At 35.5% G+C, this 18,311-nt stretch overlaps 1 protein-coding gene and 1 pseudogene across 2 annotated transcripts in view; one reads left to right on the forward strand and one right to left on the reverse strand.

Annotated features, from left to right (window-relative positions):
• NAALAD2 (N-acetylated alpha-linked acidic dipeptidase 2) overlaps window positions 1-18,311 on the reverse strand; it is a 48,279-nt gene that overhangs the window by 9,469 nt on the left and 20,499 nt on the right. Inside the window, exons 8-16 of one of the 2 annotated variants that reach the window (XM_065881401.1) lie at window positions 17,104-17,202; window positions 12,058-12,143; window positions 11,663-11,782; window positions 11,476-11,558; window positions 9,192-9,255; window positions 8,166-8,233; window positions 5,091-5,182; window positions 2,716-2,806; window positions 887-1,151 (exon numbers count right to left, since the gene is read on the reverse strand). In XM_065881401.1, the coding sequence (XP_065737473.1) occupies window positions 887-1,151; window positions 2,716-2,806; window positions 5,091-5,182; window positions 8,166-8,233; window positions 9,192-9,255; window positions 11,476-11,558; window positions 11,663-11,782; window positions 12,058-12,143; window positions 17,104-17,202 (968 nt within the window). The remainder of the gene's footprint in view (window positions 1-886; window positions 1,152-2,715; window positions 2,807-5,090; window positions 5,183-8,165; window positions 8,234-9,191; window positions 9,256-11,475; window positions 11,559-11,662; window positions 11,783-12,057; window positions 12,144-17,103; window positions 17,203-18,311) is intronic. The other variant, XM_065881402.1, reaches the window with a different exon arrangement.
• Window positions 13,727-13,959, forward strand: LOC136127552 (mitochondrial import receptor subunit TOM6 homolog pseudogene; annotated as a pseudogene).

Below are 18,311 nucleotides of genomic sequence, written 5' to 3' on the forward strand. Positions count from 1 at the left end.
ATATCTCCCAGGAAATAACATAGCACTTGGTACACAGTAGACACTCAGTACATATTTGATAACTTTGATATATACTAAGAATATGTACTCCCAGATTAATAAAAGAAAATGGTTGCAATAAAACAGTAATAATAGCTAACATTATGAGCACTAAGTGACAGTCACCATTGTTTCCACATACCAACCAAATGAAATCTCCACAGCAATCTTGGAAACATTTTACTTTACTATTTCACTCATAATGAAACTGATACATAGGGGGTTAAGTAACTTTCTCAAGGTCACACAATGATTAAATATTAGAGCCAGGATTTGAACCAGGAAACCGCTTCCAGACCCAATGCTTAATGCTGCTACACTACACTACACCACATTTCACTTCTGCTTTGCAGGAGATACATGATGTGGAATAGCAACCACAAAATGGCCAGATATAAAAGGAAAGAATGCTGAAAACCGTGGAAAAAATCCTCCATGTAGAAAAACATTAATAGGTAAATGCTGCAGTAATAATGATAATAATGTAATACTACATATATGTAGTAGAAGTGGTGGCTTTCTTTACTTTCCAATCTTTGTGTAATATTGTTACATTTTAATAGTATTGTTCTTATAACAAAACATTTTTAAAGGCAGCAATATGGGGAAAATATTTACCAACCCAATGTTTGTAGCACTAACTTAGCAAAATGGATTCATCCTACAAATATCAAACTAAATGACATTCTTTAATAGGTGTTTAAAGTTTTTTTTTCTATAAGTCAGGATTAGGAAATGAGGCAGGGATAAATTCTAGGATGAAATGGTGTGCATGGATGACAATAGGAGGTGATATCTTAAAACTCTAACTTGATGATTATAAAATATCTGTCCAGCCATTTCTTACCAAATGATACTTGATGGTCTCTTAATTGTTGGTCATATTTCTTGGATAAGCTGTAGATACCTGTTGCATAGTTTTCCAAAGATTTTGCATAGTCTTGAATGTTGAAAGGAATGATTTTAGAGTCTGCAAGCTCATAAACCAGTGCTCCTCGTAACTGAGCTACAGCAAGCTGTTTTTTAAACGTGGGGTCATAAAAATTCTCCACCAATTCAAATGTCTCATAAATTGTATGGTACATTGGATAGCTGCTGTAATTATCTGTTTTCTGAAAAAAAAAAAAAGGTGGGGGGGACCGAGTATATACAAACATTAAATATTCAAATTATAATATTTTATGGAATCATAAAATGATTGTATTAAAAAACATAACCATATGGCACCCTGAGTTTTATCACAATGAGTGAAAACATTAAATCTAATTAACTAAAACCCCCCTGCCAAATTTTCACCAATTTAAAATTTTACCATTATTCATTTTATAATTCATATAATCTTTATTCAAAACACTGCTTCCTGAAACTTTTCCCTATTGCTTTGCTGACAAATTAAGGAGTACATGCTCAAATTGCATACCAGCACAGTTTAAAATTATCTATCAACTGATTGAGGATGAAAGGTTCTGAGCAGCTAAGTATTGTTATAGCTGAAGGATTATTCAGCTGACACTTTAACAGGTTTGAACTACAGGGGTTCAACTTATACATTAATTTTTTTCAATAAATATGTACTACAGGACTACATGATCCTGAATGTAAAGCTATGTATGGGTTTTCAACTGCTGGGAGGGTTGGCACCCCTGTTGTTTAAAGGTCAACATTTCAGCCCCTTCCCTCCCTTCCCAAACAGTATATAACCACATGCCATTTAACCTTTGTTACAAAATTAAGGGTTACCATTATAAACATAAATTGTTACAGGGTGGTACTCCACATAAATATGTTTTACTTCTTAGGTCTGCCTTTCCTAACTTTAGTTTTTACCTATCTGCTACTTTGCCATAAAGCTATCATTCTTATTGCTTTTAATATCACTGAAAGGCATCCCTTTATCAGTCTCTCTCCCTCTATCTGATATTCTGCTTTAAATCTGCATTGTCTTAGAAACTAGCTAACTTTGTTCAGAATGATGACAGTATAAAAGTGAACAAGCTTTGACAGAGGTAAAGTGCATCTTTTATGTATGAAGTGTAATGAGTATTAGTATACAGATTTATGTATTCATTATGGGTTATTCTGAAGTTGTTTTTGCTTACTTCTCTGTTAGTTGTATACCGGATAGTCAAATTTGCAAGGGATATGTATTCTAGATAAGCAAGATGTTGGCATACTGCAATTATGATTAGAAAATTATTAAAATCTGTGACAAATCTGAGTTTACTGATGTAATCTTCAGTTTGGTTTATGACATAATTTATAAAAGACAAACACGGTATAGGTTCAAAACCCGTGTACTCACATATCATCAATGTGTTTGAGTGGCAATGGTGCAATGCAGGCAATGCAGATCAGAAAAGAAGAATTAGATTTTCCAACAAAGCCCGCATCAGGAAAAGGATGCAAACCTCTTGGTAGTGATAACCAGCTAAATACCTGGCATTACTCTTATCAACTACCACTTCACTGAATAACCCTGGCAGTGAACATTAACAAAATAACACAAATTATTTCCTAGTCCATCTACAAAGGGACCTGCAGGCTATCTCTATCCCTGCAATTCTTCCCAGGCCACATGTACACTCGGTGCCTGGTACCCAACAACTAAATGACAGAATTCCTAACAAAGAGAATGTGGATGAAGTGCTATGTATCCAAAATAATAAAATGGCTTACCCTATTCTTAGTGTACCGGACTCTTCCTGAAGCAATTCCAAGTCTCTGAAAATAAGCTTCAAAATCACTGCCAGATCCCAGCTTGTTGATTCTAAATGTAAAATATGATACACATACACATACACACATGAAAAAATCAATGCATAAATAAATAATACAAAATTAAATAGATGGCACCATGAATCCTGCCCCAAGAACTGCAAGGAATTGTATGGCACATTTATAAAAATTAAGAAAAGGTATACCACCACACCTATTTATATGTGTGATAAACCTATAAATCTGAACTGACTAAAACCAGAGTTGGGCAGTGACACTAAATATGGCAACCTGGTAACTATGATATCGTCCGTATCTTCAGCATTTATGGTATTTGTTTTGAGGGAAAAACAAGTAAGATACGGTCTCTGCCCTCAGAACTATACTCTAGTAAGAAAACTGCCATGAGAAAGTCTACATTTAAGATCATGAAGACTCTAAAAGTGCCTTAGTTTATTTCAGAAATAAATCTAATTATAATATATTGCTTTGCATATAATTAAGAAGCCACTACATACATATATATAAATATATACATATAAAATGTAATGATGGGATTTCCCTGGTGGTGCAGTGGTTGGGAATCCTCCTGCCAGTGCAGGGGACACAGGTTCGATCCCTGGTCCGGGAAGATCCCACATGCCGCGCAGCAACTAAGCCCGTGAGCCACAACTACTGAGCCTGCACTTTAGAGCCCGCGAGCCACAACTACCGAGGCCTCGTGCCACAACTACTGAAGCCTGTGCACCTAGAGCCCATGCTCCGCAACAAGAGAAGCCACCGCAATGAGAAGCCCATGCACCACAACGAAGAGTCGCCCCCACTTGCTGCAACTAGAGAAAGCACGCACGCAGCAATGAAGACCCATTGCAACCAAAAATAAATAAATAAAAACTTTTTTAAAAAAATGTAATGTCATAGAAGATTTTCATTCAAAAATAAATAAAACAGAATATAAAACAGAAGTAAAGTAAGTAAAATTTTTAGTAAAAATTTTTAGACATAACTTGGTAGTTACTGATAATGCACCTTAATAAATTTAGAAAGAAATAATCCATCATTCATTTTTTTACTTCATTTGAATTGTATTTATTAATGTATTTAATATATATCTTAATGTAATTTTATGCAAGAATGCAAAATAATGGCTAATAATTTTTTACTAAAAATTTTTAGTAAAAATAAAACAGAATATAAAATTACACATGCATTAAGAACCTAACTATATACTTCCAAACTATTAGACATGTTTTTGAGATTGAGACCTTGGGATGTTTTTTAAATCTTTTTTTCTACTCTAGTGTTTTTTTGAATAAGCATTTAAAACATAGTGGAGGGGCTTCCCTGGTGGTGCAGTGGTTGAGAGTCTGCCTGCCAATGCAGGGGACGCGGGTTCGTGCCCCAGTCCGGGTAGATCCCTCATGCCGCGGAGCGTCTGGGCCCGTGAGCCATGGCCGCTGAGCCTGCGTGTCCGGAGCCTGTGCTCCGCAATGGGAGAGGCCACAACAGTGAGAGGCCCGCGTACCGCAAAAAAAAAAAAAAAAAAAAATAGAATCCGCCTTCCAATGCAGGGGATGTGGGTTCCATCCCTGGTCAGGGAACTAAGATCCCACATGCTGCAGAGCAATTCAGTCCATGCGCCACAACTACTGAGCATGTGAGCCACAACTAGAGAGCTCGCATGCCACAACTACAGAGCCCACCCGCTCTGGAGCTTGCACGCCACAACTAGAGAGAGAAGCCTGCGCACCACAACGAAAGATCCCACGTGCTGCAACTAAGACCCAACGCAGCCCAAAATAAAATAATAAATATTTTTTTTTAATTCCTGTAATAAGAAAAAAAATATAGTGGAGATACATTTAAACTTTCACAAGACTTATTTGCAATATGGAATGAAGCTATAAATTGCTACCACCAGCTGGTTTTAGAAATAGTATAGGAGTAGAAAACAAATATAAATATAAAATAAATACAAGAAAGCTGCTATTGTATAAATGAGAAGTAAAAGTTAATTCTTACATAAAATCTAAACTAATTAAAGGTAAAGACATAACTTGGTAGTTACTGATAATGCACCTTAATAAATTTAGAAAGAAATAATCCATCATTCATTTTTTTACTTCATTTGAATTGTATTTATTAATGTATTTAATATATATCTTAATGTAATTTTATGCAAGAATGCAAAATAATGGCTAATAATTTTTTACTAAAAATTTGCAAAAATACTCTCAAATTGTTGAGACATCTGAGAATTGCCTGTCTGGAGAAACAAGGGGCAAAGGGGAACTCAACTGATCGTGTGGTAGAAAACGTACATACAAGTAATTTACCTAGGCAAAGTTTTATTTTCAGATGAAGGGTCCTTTTCTAACCAGCTTTCATAAAGAGATTTACTCTCAAAACCATCATCTGGGCTGGAGATCTGGAAAGATAAATCAAATATTGGGAATAAGAGGTAGAATAACTAAATTTACTCCAATATAAAACCACATGTTAGTTAATATCGACTTCTACGTTTATCTATGTGAACATTTGTGTATCATATTCTTTACAGAAAAATATGTTTTTGCAAATTCCAAGAAAAAAATCCAGCCCAAATTCTTGTTCGTTTGTAATTCCCACTTACTTGTACTTTTGTACTTGTCCTTAGGAAAAATTTTCTTGCTTATGCTGGTAAACTTTTCAATAGCATTTCAGACTTTTAACAAGTGTCATCAGTTCAGTGTTGGGCAGCTTAGATTTCTTTCAGTGGGAAGTCACTGGGAGAAAACTTTATATATATAATATTTACTTTAGTAAATTGCTTTTGTCCAAGATGACCTACAGTGAGGCCTTAGGGCAGGAGACAGACATTAAGAAGCTGAGCTTGAAATTCTCAATATGAGTCCTGGTTTTGTAGGGCAGGTGGGGTGAGGAGGAACTGTTATTTTAGAAAGTCTGTGTTTAAACAATGTTGGAATTTGATGGGTTTTTAAAAAACTACATAACCTCAGGTTTCTAGCTGGGAATTTTAAGAACTTATGTATATACATAAACATTTTTTATTACCCTCATTAAACATATACTTACAAACTTATACTTTCCTTTTCTGTCTCCACTCTAAGAAAAGCAGAAGCATGTGGTAGAAAAATCATCATACATATTGGCTGCATTTTGCTTGTTGGTTTACAGCTCTGCTTTGTTCAAAAATGGACCAAAGAAAGACCCTACTTATGAAATGCTGAAAGCATTATAACTTTTGGTGTATTGCTTCCTTTCTTTAAACCCTAGTTTCCCACATGTGGAAATGGGGATACTGGTACCCATCTTAATCCAAACAATAACTTCTCTGATATCTTCTCAGGCCTTTACACAGAGTTGGTTATTCCCTCATCATAGCATACGAGGTCCTCAGCTTAAAAACAGTCTCAGCACTCCACAGAGACACCCCCTTCCCACCAGCTTGTGGGAGCTTCAGGGATGTTCTGCTCATTTCCAGCCAAATGACTGGGTTCTACTCTGTACTCTGCTTCTGCCAATTTGCAACGGCTGAGATCCTGCTCCAATTCCTACAAACTGCTTGAACTGAATTCCCTGCAAAATCCTCTTCATTTTCCGGAATCATACCATCCAGGTCTAGCAGCAGCCAGAACTGTGTCCCTACGGCCTGTACAGCTAAGATCAGAATTTTCTGTTTCAGCTATATGCACTGTCATAATTGCTGATTCTCCCCCATTATTTCAACAACTTGTCCATTTCCTGCTTCTATCAGGCAGGTAGTTTCCCTTCTCTCTAAGCTCAGCCCTCTCCACCACACTCCCCAGCATGGTTTGACCATGCCAACACACACTAGGGGTTGATAAAATTGTAATAAACAGTTTAGGAGGATAAAAGTCTCCTTTCTCTACTGGGTTTTTGTATGGCCACAGATAAGCATCTGCCTTTGTACAAAGGGGGGATAGAATGAAACTTCTGCTTATTATTATCCCTCACATCAAAGGCAGGAGCCACCTCTGTAGAACATGAATGCTACCTTGAGGAGGGTTCTCCCAAAAAAGATTGTCTTTACAACTTGCTTTCAGATGAGATGTTTTTATGGAACATTCCAATGAAAGGATCAAGGACATAAGCTACCCAATACAGTGAGAGAGTTGTGATAAGAATAATGAGAGGACTCTTATTTGGGAGAATAAGATGTTAAAGACACTAACCGTGAAAAGGAAAGGGCAAGATTAAGGAAGATTGGGAAATAGTACCTACAGAAAATGGATACCTACTTCACATTGTCATCTACGTGATACCTACTTGAAAGAAATACGTCTATAGTTAAATCCTATAACAGGTAATTATTTAATGATGTACACAGATATTTAATGAACAGATTACATAATTTTTAGAGATTTAGAGTACATTAGAGTTTTCAGAGTATTTTATATATCAATAATATTTATAAAATTCCTGTGTGATAAGTAAGCATGTGGAATTATTTCCATTTTGCTTTTAGATTTACTGCAGCTTAACCTATTCACTACACTGATACAGTAATCTTTCTAAATGAATAAATATGATGATGTACAACCTTGTTAAAGATTCTTGAATTTCTCCATCACCAAGTTTCTGCACCCCTATTTGTCATGCCCCATTTTGTACCAGCCTTTCACCAACACCTTATGCTTAGGTCACACTAAGTTACCTACAGGTCAAGAAATACGTTCTTTCATATCTCCACATCTTTTTTTAGGTACTGCATCCTCTGTTGAGAAAGCGTCTCCCTTACCTTCACATCCCTCCATATTACAGCCCAACCATTAATTCTTCAGGAAACATCCTCTAATGTTTTCCCACTTCCCCAGCTGCCCCAGGATTTTAGCTTCTCTGTTCCACAATTGTTCTCCATTGTATATAGTATCCAATACTCTAGTGAAATATATATAGTTCCTCATTTATAGGTCTGTATCCTCTCTAGATCACAGAGTATTTGGATTCAGTAATCTTTTCCTTTTATCATTGCTGCTGCTAGAATTCATTTTATAGGGCCTGATACATAGTAACCATGTAATAAACACTTGTTGACTGAACTAATGAATGAGTAGCCAAGGCAATCTTTGAAATCAAGGCTTTTTCATTCCAGCTCAGCGTTCTTTCTGTTATATAAAAATGCCCATGCCAGACAAAATGACAGACCCCATACTTTATAACAAATTTATACAATTATTAAGAACTATTATTAGGACAGAAACTAGCGCTACTATTTTCATAGTTATGTCACCTAAGTAAATATTATATTAAAGATTTTGTTCTGCTTAGTTATTATATCAATACAAATCAGCTGTGTCGCCAGTTTAAAAATAAGTATCACTAATTTAGAAAACAAGTTATTCACTTACTATTCATCAGAAAACATTAAGACGGAACTACTTATATACCTCTTTTGTCAGTTTATACACCAGTTGGTAAAGAAGGGGTGTACAGTCAACTCTGAGAGTATAATTGCCTGCAAAATAAGACACACAGAGTATTTTAATACTTCCCAATGAAACTCCAATCTATTTAATTCTAACTTTATTTTCTAATTATAAACAAGATATAATTACTTCAAATTGAAGGCATCATTCCCAGAGAATTAAAAATAGTGTGGAAATAATTCTTCAGGGGTGAGAGAGGCTGCGGTAAACACTTAGGACAGTGGAGGGCACAGCTGGATTGTGCTGCTAAGGCAGCAGCTCTCATCCTTCAGTAAGGGAGCATCACTTAGGGAGACTTTAGCAAAGGAAGTGATAAGGCCACAGTATTCTTTCTTCATTCATTCAATTCAGCCTTTTTTTCTTTTTTCCCTGGCTGTGCCACTCGGCTTGCAGAATCCTAGTTCCCCGACCAGGGATACAACCCAGGCCCACGTCAGTGAAAGCGCTGAGTCCTAACCACTGGACTGCCAGGGAATTCCCTCATTCATTCCATTCAATAGTATATATCAAGACATTAGACTACAGTATGTCAGTAGCTAGTAAGTGTGCTTTGACATTTATCTAGAAGTAATAATACAGTGAAAGCCTATAGATATAAATGTCACATGTCAGGGTCAAAAGGAAGTCTGTAGTTTGTACTCACTTCAAATTTGCTCCAGTACATACAGGAAGTATTTCTGTATGAAATATTCTGTAGACCAATCCTTTTACTATCTCCACATGAAGAATGTAATTAAGTACTAGAGTCTTAACTAGTAATCCAAGATAGGCAAATGGTAAATATACTAAAGAAATTAAGATCAATAGCTTAGTTATGAATCATATTGATTCATTTGAATCATAATGATTTTCTCTCTGGTAAAAATGGAAAATGGAAGTATTATCGAGGTGTCTCATAGGAGAGGATAATCTTAGAAAGTTTACAAGCTGAATTTACAGACTTAAATGATGGTATACTATTTAATAACAACCCAAAATAAAATTTACCTTCTATAGATGAATCTGAGTTGATATAAGCAACGCTTCTCCCCTGAAGTGATTTTACATTCTCCTATAGTTGAAGCAAAAGTTGTTACTTAACTCACAGCATTTACAATTGTGAGAATGTAAAAAAAATAATTTAGTATAAGAGTGGTCTGCAAATACCTTTATAAATCAAATACCTATGCCTTTGGCAATAATTTCTGAGAAATTATCTGATTGGTTGACAACATTAACTCAGTTAAAACAAGTAAGAAAAATATTATGATGCTGTAGCTACTGTTTATAGCAGTAGCAGTGAGCCCTGAGGCAACAGCATTTTGAAAATGTGGTTCCTTGATCCCCTGCAGCAGAATATGAAGGGTAAACCTCAAGGAATCTCAGCCCCACCCCACATCTGCTGAATAAGAATTGCTCAAAGTAAGGCCTGGAAATCTATAATTTTTAAAAGGTATCCCTGGCAATCCTTACATACATTAAAGTGTGAGATCCACTGAAATTGGACACTCATGGAAATTCATCATTTTAAAAGTGAGTAGTTGGAAATTTCCATTTATCTAAATATTTTTTTAAAAAAGATATGAAGAAAAAGAACAAAAAAGCAAGAGAATAGAGAAAAAAACAAGAGAGAAAGAAGGATGGACAATAAAAAAAGATGTTCTCTCTCTTTCTCTGATTCACACACACACGCACACACACACACACACACACACACACATCCAAGAAAAATAAATCAGAGAAAAACTAATGTCATCGTCCTCAGATGAGAATATGCTGAGAGACCACTTTACTTCTCTCTCTCTCTAGCTTTGTACCTTATAAGAACATGTTACAATAAAATCATTTAAAACTGTGAGTGATTATCACACAAATGAGGATTCTTGCCTCTACAGTTGCCCACACAGGCCAGATCACACCTGACTCTGCTGTAGACAGAGTAAGCGTTCCCATTATAACAGATTTACAGTAGAAATAAAGAAGGTTCCTTAACTATATTTAAGGAAGGTGGGACTTCCCTGCTGGCTCAGTGGTTAAGAATCCGAATGTGAATGTGATCAAGAATCTGGTAGAAAACTGGAAGCAGTACTGAAACTGTCTTTTAACCCACATGTATTTAAATTAATGCAAGGCATATTATATCTTGGATTTATTTTAAGCTGCTGAAATTATAGGAACAGAGACATGTATTTATATATACATGTATTCATAAGAAATTACATATTTCTAAAAGTAAATGACCTTAATGAAATTTGATTCATCTAAATTAACAGTCTATTCCAAAATACATATTCATAATACCAACATAATAGTAAAACCTCGGAATATAAATAGAATAAAGCATAAGTGATATAAATGACTGTATGTGTGTGATTTTACTCCCATATTTATTTATTTCATATTATTATTTTAAAGTAAAGTAAGAGGAAAGGAGTCAGAAGGAAAGCACTTGAAAACTAGACACAATGGCAAGAATTATAAGACATACTTTAAAACAATTCTATAATATCTGGACTTATAAAAGATAAATAGAGGATGGTGGAGGGAAAGTGCTTTATGGCACACTTGCCTTTATAAAAATGCACAAGCTTACCTTGCACATTTAAGAACTTAGAGATACTCAACAGAGAGGCTAAGGGAAGAAGATAAAAGAGGGGGCCTAGGAGAGACACTTAAAGACTAAGCATTAAGACCCAGTGACAAATAAAAATTAATCATAACTGAAGGAAAAATAAACCCTTGAAATTGTAACTCAGTTTACAAAATTATCATATTATACTCAACAATCAGGAACTTTTGTGAATGGTAAAATATACCTATGGTTACAGTTATACATAGAATCTTTAAATGTGAAATTACAATCAAAGTATAGTCACCTTAACAGAACATCTTATGCTCTCTTAGATGGAAGAACTCTAAGGAAACTTCAGAAGCTTGAAAATTAACTCAAAGTATCTGTATCAGTTTTTACATAAGTTAATTCATTTGTCAGAAACAGTGTGCTAGTTTTAACTACTTTTGGAACTTAACAGATTTTTTACAAAACAAATACAAATAGAAACTAAAATATTTTGACAATAATAAATAAATTTGTTTGTAGCCCAGTAACTAAGAGGATTTTCTGTTCTGCCAATCTGATATGATAGTAAAAGCAAACTCTAATTCCTAAATTCTCTTGGGTATTTATCCAAATTAAAACCATATTAGGTAATGGAACCTATGTGCGATTATCCAGATACATATATTTGTTCCCTGTTGACCAAGAAAATAAGAACTTCTCTGTCTTATTTACCTCAGCCCATTCTGTGGAACCCAGAAGTCCAAATTCTTCTGCATCCCAGCTGGCAAAAATGATAGTTCTTCTTGGTCTCCAGCCTGTAATCATTGTTAACATACATAGTTAGGTACACCTGCCTAAAAACAAAGGAAAATTCAGCGAGTCACTTTTTGTCATCACCTACCAAAGAAACATTACTTACCTCTACTCATCAGTTTGCCAAAACTCTGAACAACTTCTTGCAAAACAGAAGCCCCACTGGTTGGGTCAATACCTCCAAATACCCAGGAGTCCCGATGACCTCCCAGAATAACATACCTGTCTGGGAAAAAATGTGTTCAAAAGAACTACAACTTTGAATACATTATAGAGAGTAGTAATTTATGTTTTTAAATTAAGCTTCCTCTCGCTTGAGTTTCCCCATAGAAAATAATCAACACCGTAAGATAGAGTCTTCTTTTAGAATTATACTTTTTTATTCCAAATTTAGTTGTTTCACATCAGCCAGAAAAAAATCAATTGTTGACTAAAATTTATCTTCTCTTACTCTTGTAATCTTTGTAAAAACAAAACGCCTAAAATAATCCACCAACTCACCAGGTTCCACAGATCCTCTGATAGTTCCAATTACATTGTAAATCCTTGTGATTTTATTGATGTTATGAACACGCATTCTAACCTTCCTAGAATTTCAAAGGAAACAAATTACTTCACATAGAACATTATGTCTAACTGCTTTCTTCCAATGTTTTATTATAAGAAATCTCAAAAGTACAGAAAACTGTATAATAGGACAATAAATTCCCAAATACCCACCACATAAATTCAATAATTGTAATATTGTTGATTCTCTTGCAAGGAAGTTGCAGACATCATGACAGGTCACTCCTGTGTACTTAAGCATGCTCCTTAAAGCCAAATTTTAAAAACCAAACATCAATATTTTATATTTTTCCTCCCTCATAGCTCTACTGTTGATATTTATTTAAAGTTCAAAATATTCTATTATTAAACATGTCTTGGGTATTCATTCTAAAATTTTTAAATACACCCTATACAATTACAAAAAATAAGGGAGACAGCCCATTATCTATTAAAGGTCAAAGAAGCTTATTTTTAATGTGTTTTATATTTATATTAATTCCTGCTATTTGGTAACATTTTCCAAGATTATTGAAATAGTCTATTAGTACATTTTTAAAGGGCTGACTGAATGCTGCCTATAAGAAACATGATAAATTCTATTGTTAAATGGCAATTTGAGAAGCACCTGCTAAAATGTACAAGACAACTATACGATGAAACTTTTCCAGGTCATCACTGTTGATTCTGATTTGGGCCTGCCTTTTAAATATTCATTCATCAATTATAATTAACCAAATTAGAATTCACGGGAAAGAACAATCAAGCTCAGAAAGTCAGAAAAAAATGTCATTCACGTTTTATAAATCAAAATGACATGGGAAAATGTTGAGCCTCTTTTTCACAAAGGAACAAAAGTTTTTAATCTATGGTGGGCTTACAGAAGGTGGGCCGGGAACCTACATAGTACTTCTTTTTCTCGGTACACGGGCCTCTCACTGTTGTGGCCTCTCCCGTTGGGGAGCACAGGCTCCCGACGCACAGGCTCAGCGGCCATGGCTCACGGGCCCCGCCATTCCGCGGCATGTGGGATCTTCCCGAACCGGGGCACAAACCCTTGTCCCCTGAATCGGCAGGCGGACTCTCAACCACTGCGCCACCAGGGAAGCCCAGTACTTCATTTTTGAATGGAAAAACAAACAAGTCAAATTCTGTATATTAAGTGCAAATTCTGGTTTTTCTTCCCCTAAAAGTACACTCTGCTTCTGAATGTATATGTAATTCATGTGCAGTATTCAACTAAAAGTGCCTTTGGGGGAAAACTAATCAATGGGTGTTGTTTTGCATTTTAAGACATTAAGTAAAAGATTTATTTTTACTAGAATGATAAAAATTAATAGCAAAAATACTCTTTAGCATGTTTCTAAGTATATGAGCCTAAGCTCTATTAGTAAGAAAGCCAGCTTCATTGATGTATGTCATTAAATGAAGAAAATTAAGTAAAGAATACTGTAACAATGAGGAATGAGGAAAAAATCTATTTTAATCTAAACATGAAAATAAACTGGCTATCTGCTCAGATTCTCAAAGAAGCTCATCTACATCTTTAATCCTTATATCTTCCTGGTTTTTAGTATCATTGACTCCAGAAGTACCTAAAAGAATTATCTAGAGAGGTGCTGCTATGGCTTCCAGTGGGGTTGGTGTGAACGATGTGGGCTCAGCAAATAAAGTTCCCGAAATTCTGAAATTCCGGACAACTTGGGAGATTGGCTTTGGGGCGTCTACTGCTTCACCACCGATAGGAATGACTTCCAGAGGAATTTGATCCTCAGTTTGGGACTCTTTGCTGTGGGAGTTTGGCTGGACAGGAATTTGAGTGACAATGACCTAAAGGCACCTCAGCCAGGGGTGTAGCCATAAAAACACATAGAACCCCTGTGCTGTATCTGTACCTTCCAAACACAGTGCCTCCCACCTGTGACCATTACACGACTTGCCCTGATGGCAACTGATGTTTGATTCAGATGGGCACCTTTCCTTCCCTGCCTTGTAATAGAAAAGAACTTCTTGTACTCTATTACAAGTAATTCATTAAGGGATGTTGCCTATAAGCTTAAATTATACATAATGGCCCATCTCTGGGAACCCTGCTTCCCAGGTAATGAACACTAAGTTAAAAGACCTTTTTTTAAGCTCACAGGAAGCAACCTAACCAGGCCTACCAGTGAACGACTGCAGGGAGGAAGAAATTAACACATCCCCTCTGCAGGCTGACAGGAACCAGGAAATGTTTGACTTTACTCCCTCCCCTTTTAGTATGAAAGGAGCCTGAATTCTAACTCAGGCAAGATGGTTCTTTGGGGCACGCCATCTTCTCGGTCTGTTGGCTTTCCGAATAAAGTAGTTATTCCTTGCCCCAGCAGCTCATCTCTCAATTATTGGCTGGTCGTACAGCGAGCGACAGAGCTTAGACTTGGTAACAGCCTGATTTCCTTTTCTTTGCTGAGTCTATTCAGAACACCCTTCTCTGGTCAGCAGGCAGGTTTCAGCTAAAGTGTTGTCCTCTATTCCTTAAAGTTCTGTACATAGTTCCTAAGTTTCTGAAGAGTATGGTCTTTGCTCTTGTCTTTGTTCTTGATCTAATCTAATGGTATTTTAACAAATATTTGAAATAGAGATTATGCACAAAGGAAAAAAAAAGAATTATCTACAGTTGACCCTTGAGCAGCATGGGTTTGAACTGCATAAGTGCCCTTACATGTGGATTTTTTTCACTAAATATGCACTACAATACTACATGATCCACAGCTGTTTGAATACACAGATATGAAACCTCAGATATGGAGGGCTAACTGTAAAGTAATACGCAGATTTTTGACAGGCGGGGGGCTGGTGCCCCTAACCCCTGTGTTGTTTGAGGGTCAACTGTATTTGTTTGTCCTGTTATCACCTCAAACTCATCATGTTCCAAATAAACTAAACTTCAGAATGTAGACTCCACAGGGCAGGGATTTTTGCCTGTTTTGTACACTGCTGAATCCCCAGTACCCAGAATGGTACCAGGGGTATAGTAAATGCTCAGTAAATAATTGTGAATTGAATGAATATACTTCTGTATGGAAAAACTGAGAACAACATTAGCTCAACCATCAGAGTTACCTCTGCCTATCATTATCTTTGACTAGACTATTTTACAACTCTGTAGTGACAGAACTCAACTCGTAGTAGTGTAGTAATACAAATAATTCATGCCCACTGAAATGCACAATTTCTCTAGTGAACGTTCAACCGACTTACTTCCCCCAATGTGGAAGAAATCAGTTTTTCAGCTATTAAGCACACTCATTTCGGCATTCCTAAGGAGCTCATTTTTGTATCATCTTTGAATTCTCCTTCGAACCAGTTTTAACTCCTTTCTGGTCCCCTTATTAATTAACGCATTAAATAAAATTTTTATACATGTTCAGTTTATATTTGTATGAGAATTATGGTTTTACTTAAAAAAAAATCCTTTATCGTCTTTGGAAGCCCCACGGAGACGTACATGGACTCTGCTTGAAGAACCAAGAAGGGGGAAGCTTAAAACCAGACATGTCTTCTTTTGGCTCTCAGATGTAAGTCCCAAGCAGCAGTAGAATTTTAACTTTGCTGAAACTCTGTATCTCTAACTTAATTTTTTTCTACTGATTCTGTGTTTTGTTTATGTTTCTAGTTTGCTTACAGTAGGTAAATTATTCCCTATTTGTGGTAGCAATGTTTAAGAATTTAAGGTTTCATGCCTTGTCATTTGGTAATCTCTGTAAATGGATCCATAGATTATCAAGATCTCTTTTGGGTGAGAAATTACATACATAGTCTTGTTTTTAGCAATTTTTAAAAAAATTTGTGTATCTGCCCATTTTGAGTTAAAATCAAATAGGATTTTGTGCCCATGGTGAAGGTGAACAGTTTTTTGATATCTTGACCAAGTAAATGTTCTCTTTCTGAGTTTACTCTTGAACTGTGACTGAAGCTATATGTTTATTGATTTCTCTGTTTGTATGTTTCTGTTTATAAATCAGAAAGGCCTATATCTTTCATTGTGTGCCTCTAGAGAGTATTAATAATTAGACAATAAAGTCTTTTATATTGAAAGAACTCCATTCTAATTGAGAGATAAAGATAAATAAGCACTTATATAAAAATATTTCTAAAATCCCCATAAAATAAAATTGAACTTCTAATACTTTAAAAGTTCAGAAATAAAAAAAACTCTTACAGAAATTAAAAAACATTCTAAGAATACAATTTCACATTGTTAAAGTAAATTGTTAGCAAACAAGACTGATTTAATCATTTTAGCTTAATATAAACAACTATATTTTCTCTGATTTATCAGTGTTAAGTTTCCCTGCCTCTCTACATTTCAAGCAAATCAAAGTACGTAAAGTTCTGATCATGTCATGATGTTCTGCAACTCTGTATAAGCTGTTCTCTGCCTCTGGCATTTCCTGCCTATCTTGATACAGTGGAAAACTATTTTTTCTGTAGAATTAAGCTCAATGAACACAGGTTCTGTGATCACTCCTCGAAGTGCTCTCATGGGTTAATAACAATAATACCCAAAATGCTAAGTGTATTGAGCCTTACAGTAGTTACTTGCTTACCCATTTTAACTCATCTAACCCACCCACACAGGAAGTGATCAACAAAGGTTGGCTCCTTTCTCTCTTCTCTTTTACTCCTTCCCTCAAGTTAACCTAGTGCTTCACATGCATAGCATTTTGACAGTTATCTGAAAAACTTAAAAAGGTTAGGTGAAGAGGGAAGTTAAAATGTTAAACCTATAACTCAAATGTAATTTTTGAGATTTACAAAACAAATGCTGTGATATCACTGTTGGAAGAAGAATTTAATACATCATTCCATAAGTAATTCTTAAGCAATATAAAATAATTATTCATTATGAAAAATGAGAAAAAGAAGATAAGCAAAATATACCTGGCAGAATATTTATCTTGACATTTTTCCATTAAACATGTAAACCTTTTCTAGGATACTAAAGTAACATAAAATTACCTGAAAGAATTATGCCCTATGAAGCCAGGCCCGATATTATAATTCACCTTAAGACTTCCCTTCCAGCTCTCATCTGGTGGAGCAGTTCCTCCCAAATAGCTGTCAAGAGAACACAAAAATTACAGATAAATGCTGAGCATCACCATTTCTTAAAAGAAATCATAAAGTGTGATGATGAGATATTTCACTCATTCATTTAACAAGTATATATTGAGGATTTACTAAGTGCCAGGTACTGTAAAATTTCCTTGCCTTGTGGAGCTTACATTCTAGTGAGAGAGCCATAACTGAGATAAATGAGGAAAATGTTTAATGTATTACTGATAAGAGCCAAGGAGAGGAATTCCCTGGTGGTCCAGTGGTTAGGACTCGGCACTTTCACTGCCTGGGCCTGGGTTCAGTCCCAGGTCGGGGAACTAAGATCCCGCAAGCCCCACAGCATGGGCAAGAAAACAAAAAGAGCTAAGGAGAAAAAAACCACCCAATATAGTGAGGGGAAATGGGAAGCATCAGCCTTTCTACTTTTGACTTTAATTATTTACATAGGGAAGCATTAGGTCCAAGAAATCCTGAACATGTGAAATTCATGACTGTGTTAAAGAGAAGAAATTTCTAGAAAAGCTGCTGATTACATAGTAGCCACTCACAAAGCAATTACCAAATTGTATTGGTACATACATTAAACAAAAATAGAAGGTAGGTGATTTGAAAAGCAACACAGTTATACAATACAATAATAACAAACATTAATTGAATATCATATTATAGATACTTTATATACATGATCTCATCTATTTCTCATAATAACTCTGTCAGGGAGAAACTATTTCTGTCTTCATTTTACAGAGAAGGAAACTGAGTCAGAGAAAGATTGAGTAACTGGTATAAGTTCACACATCTGGTAAGTGGTAGACATTACCACATTTTTAAAATGCAGGTCACATACAAATATCTAATGAAGATCTAAGAAAATCTAACTGCTTGAAAAATCTCAAATCAGTATTTTTACCTTTGGACATAGTTTTGCTTTTGAGACTTTCATTTGTAGCAAACAAAGTAATGTTTTCTTATTATTTCTTAGTCATTAAACTGACTGCTCTTCTCTTATGGAAAAAAAAGATGTGGTCTGTTTTTCCAATTTCAGGAGCCACTCTGATACAAAACATATTCGTTTTGGAAGAGAAAATGGGCATACTAGTGTAAAATAT

This window comes from Phocoena phocoena, chromosome 8 (genome assembly GCF_963924675.1).
Source record: "Phocoena phocoena chromosome 8, mPhoPho1.1, whole genome shotgun sequence".
In the NCBI taxonomy this organism is placed as follows: Eukaryota; Metazoa; Chordata; class Mammalia; order Artiodactyla; family Phocoenidae; genus Phocoena; species Phocoena phocoena.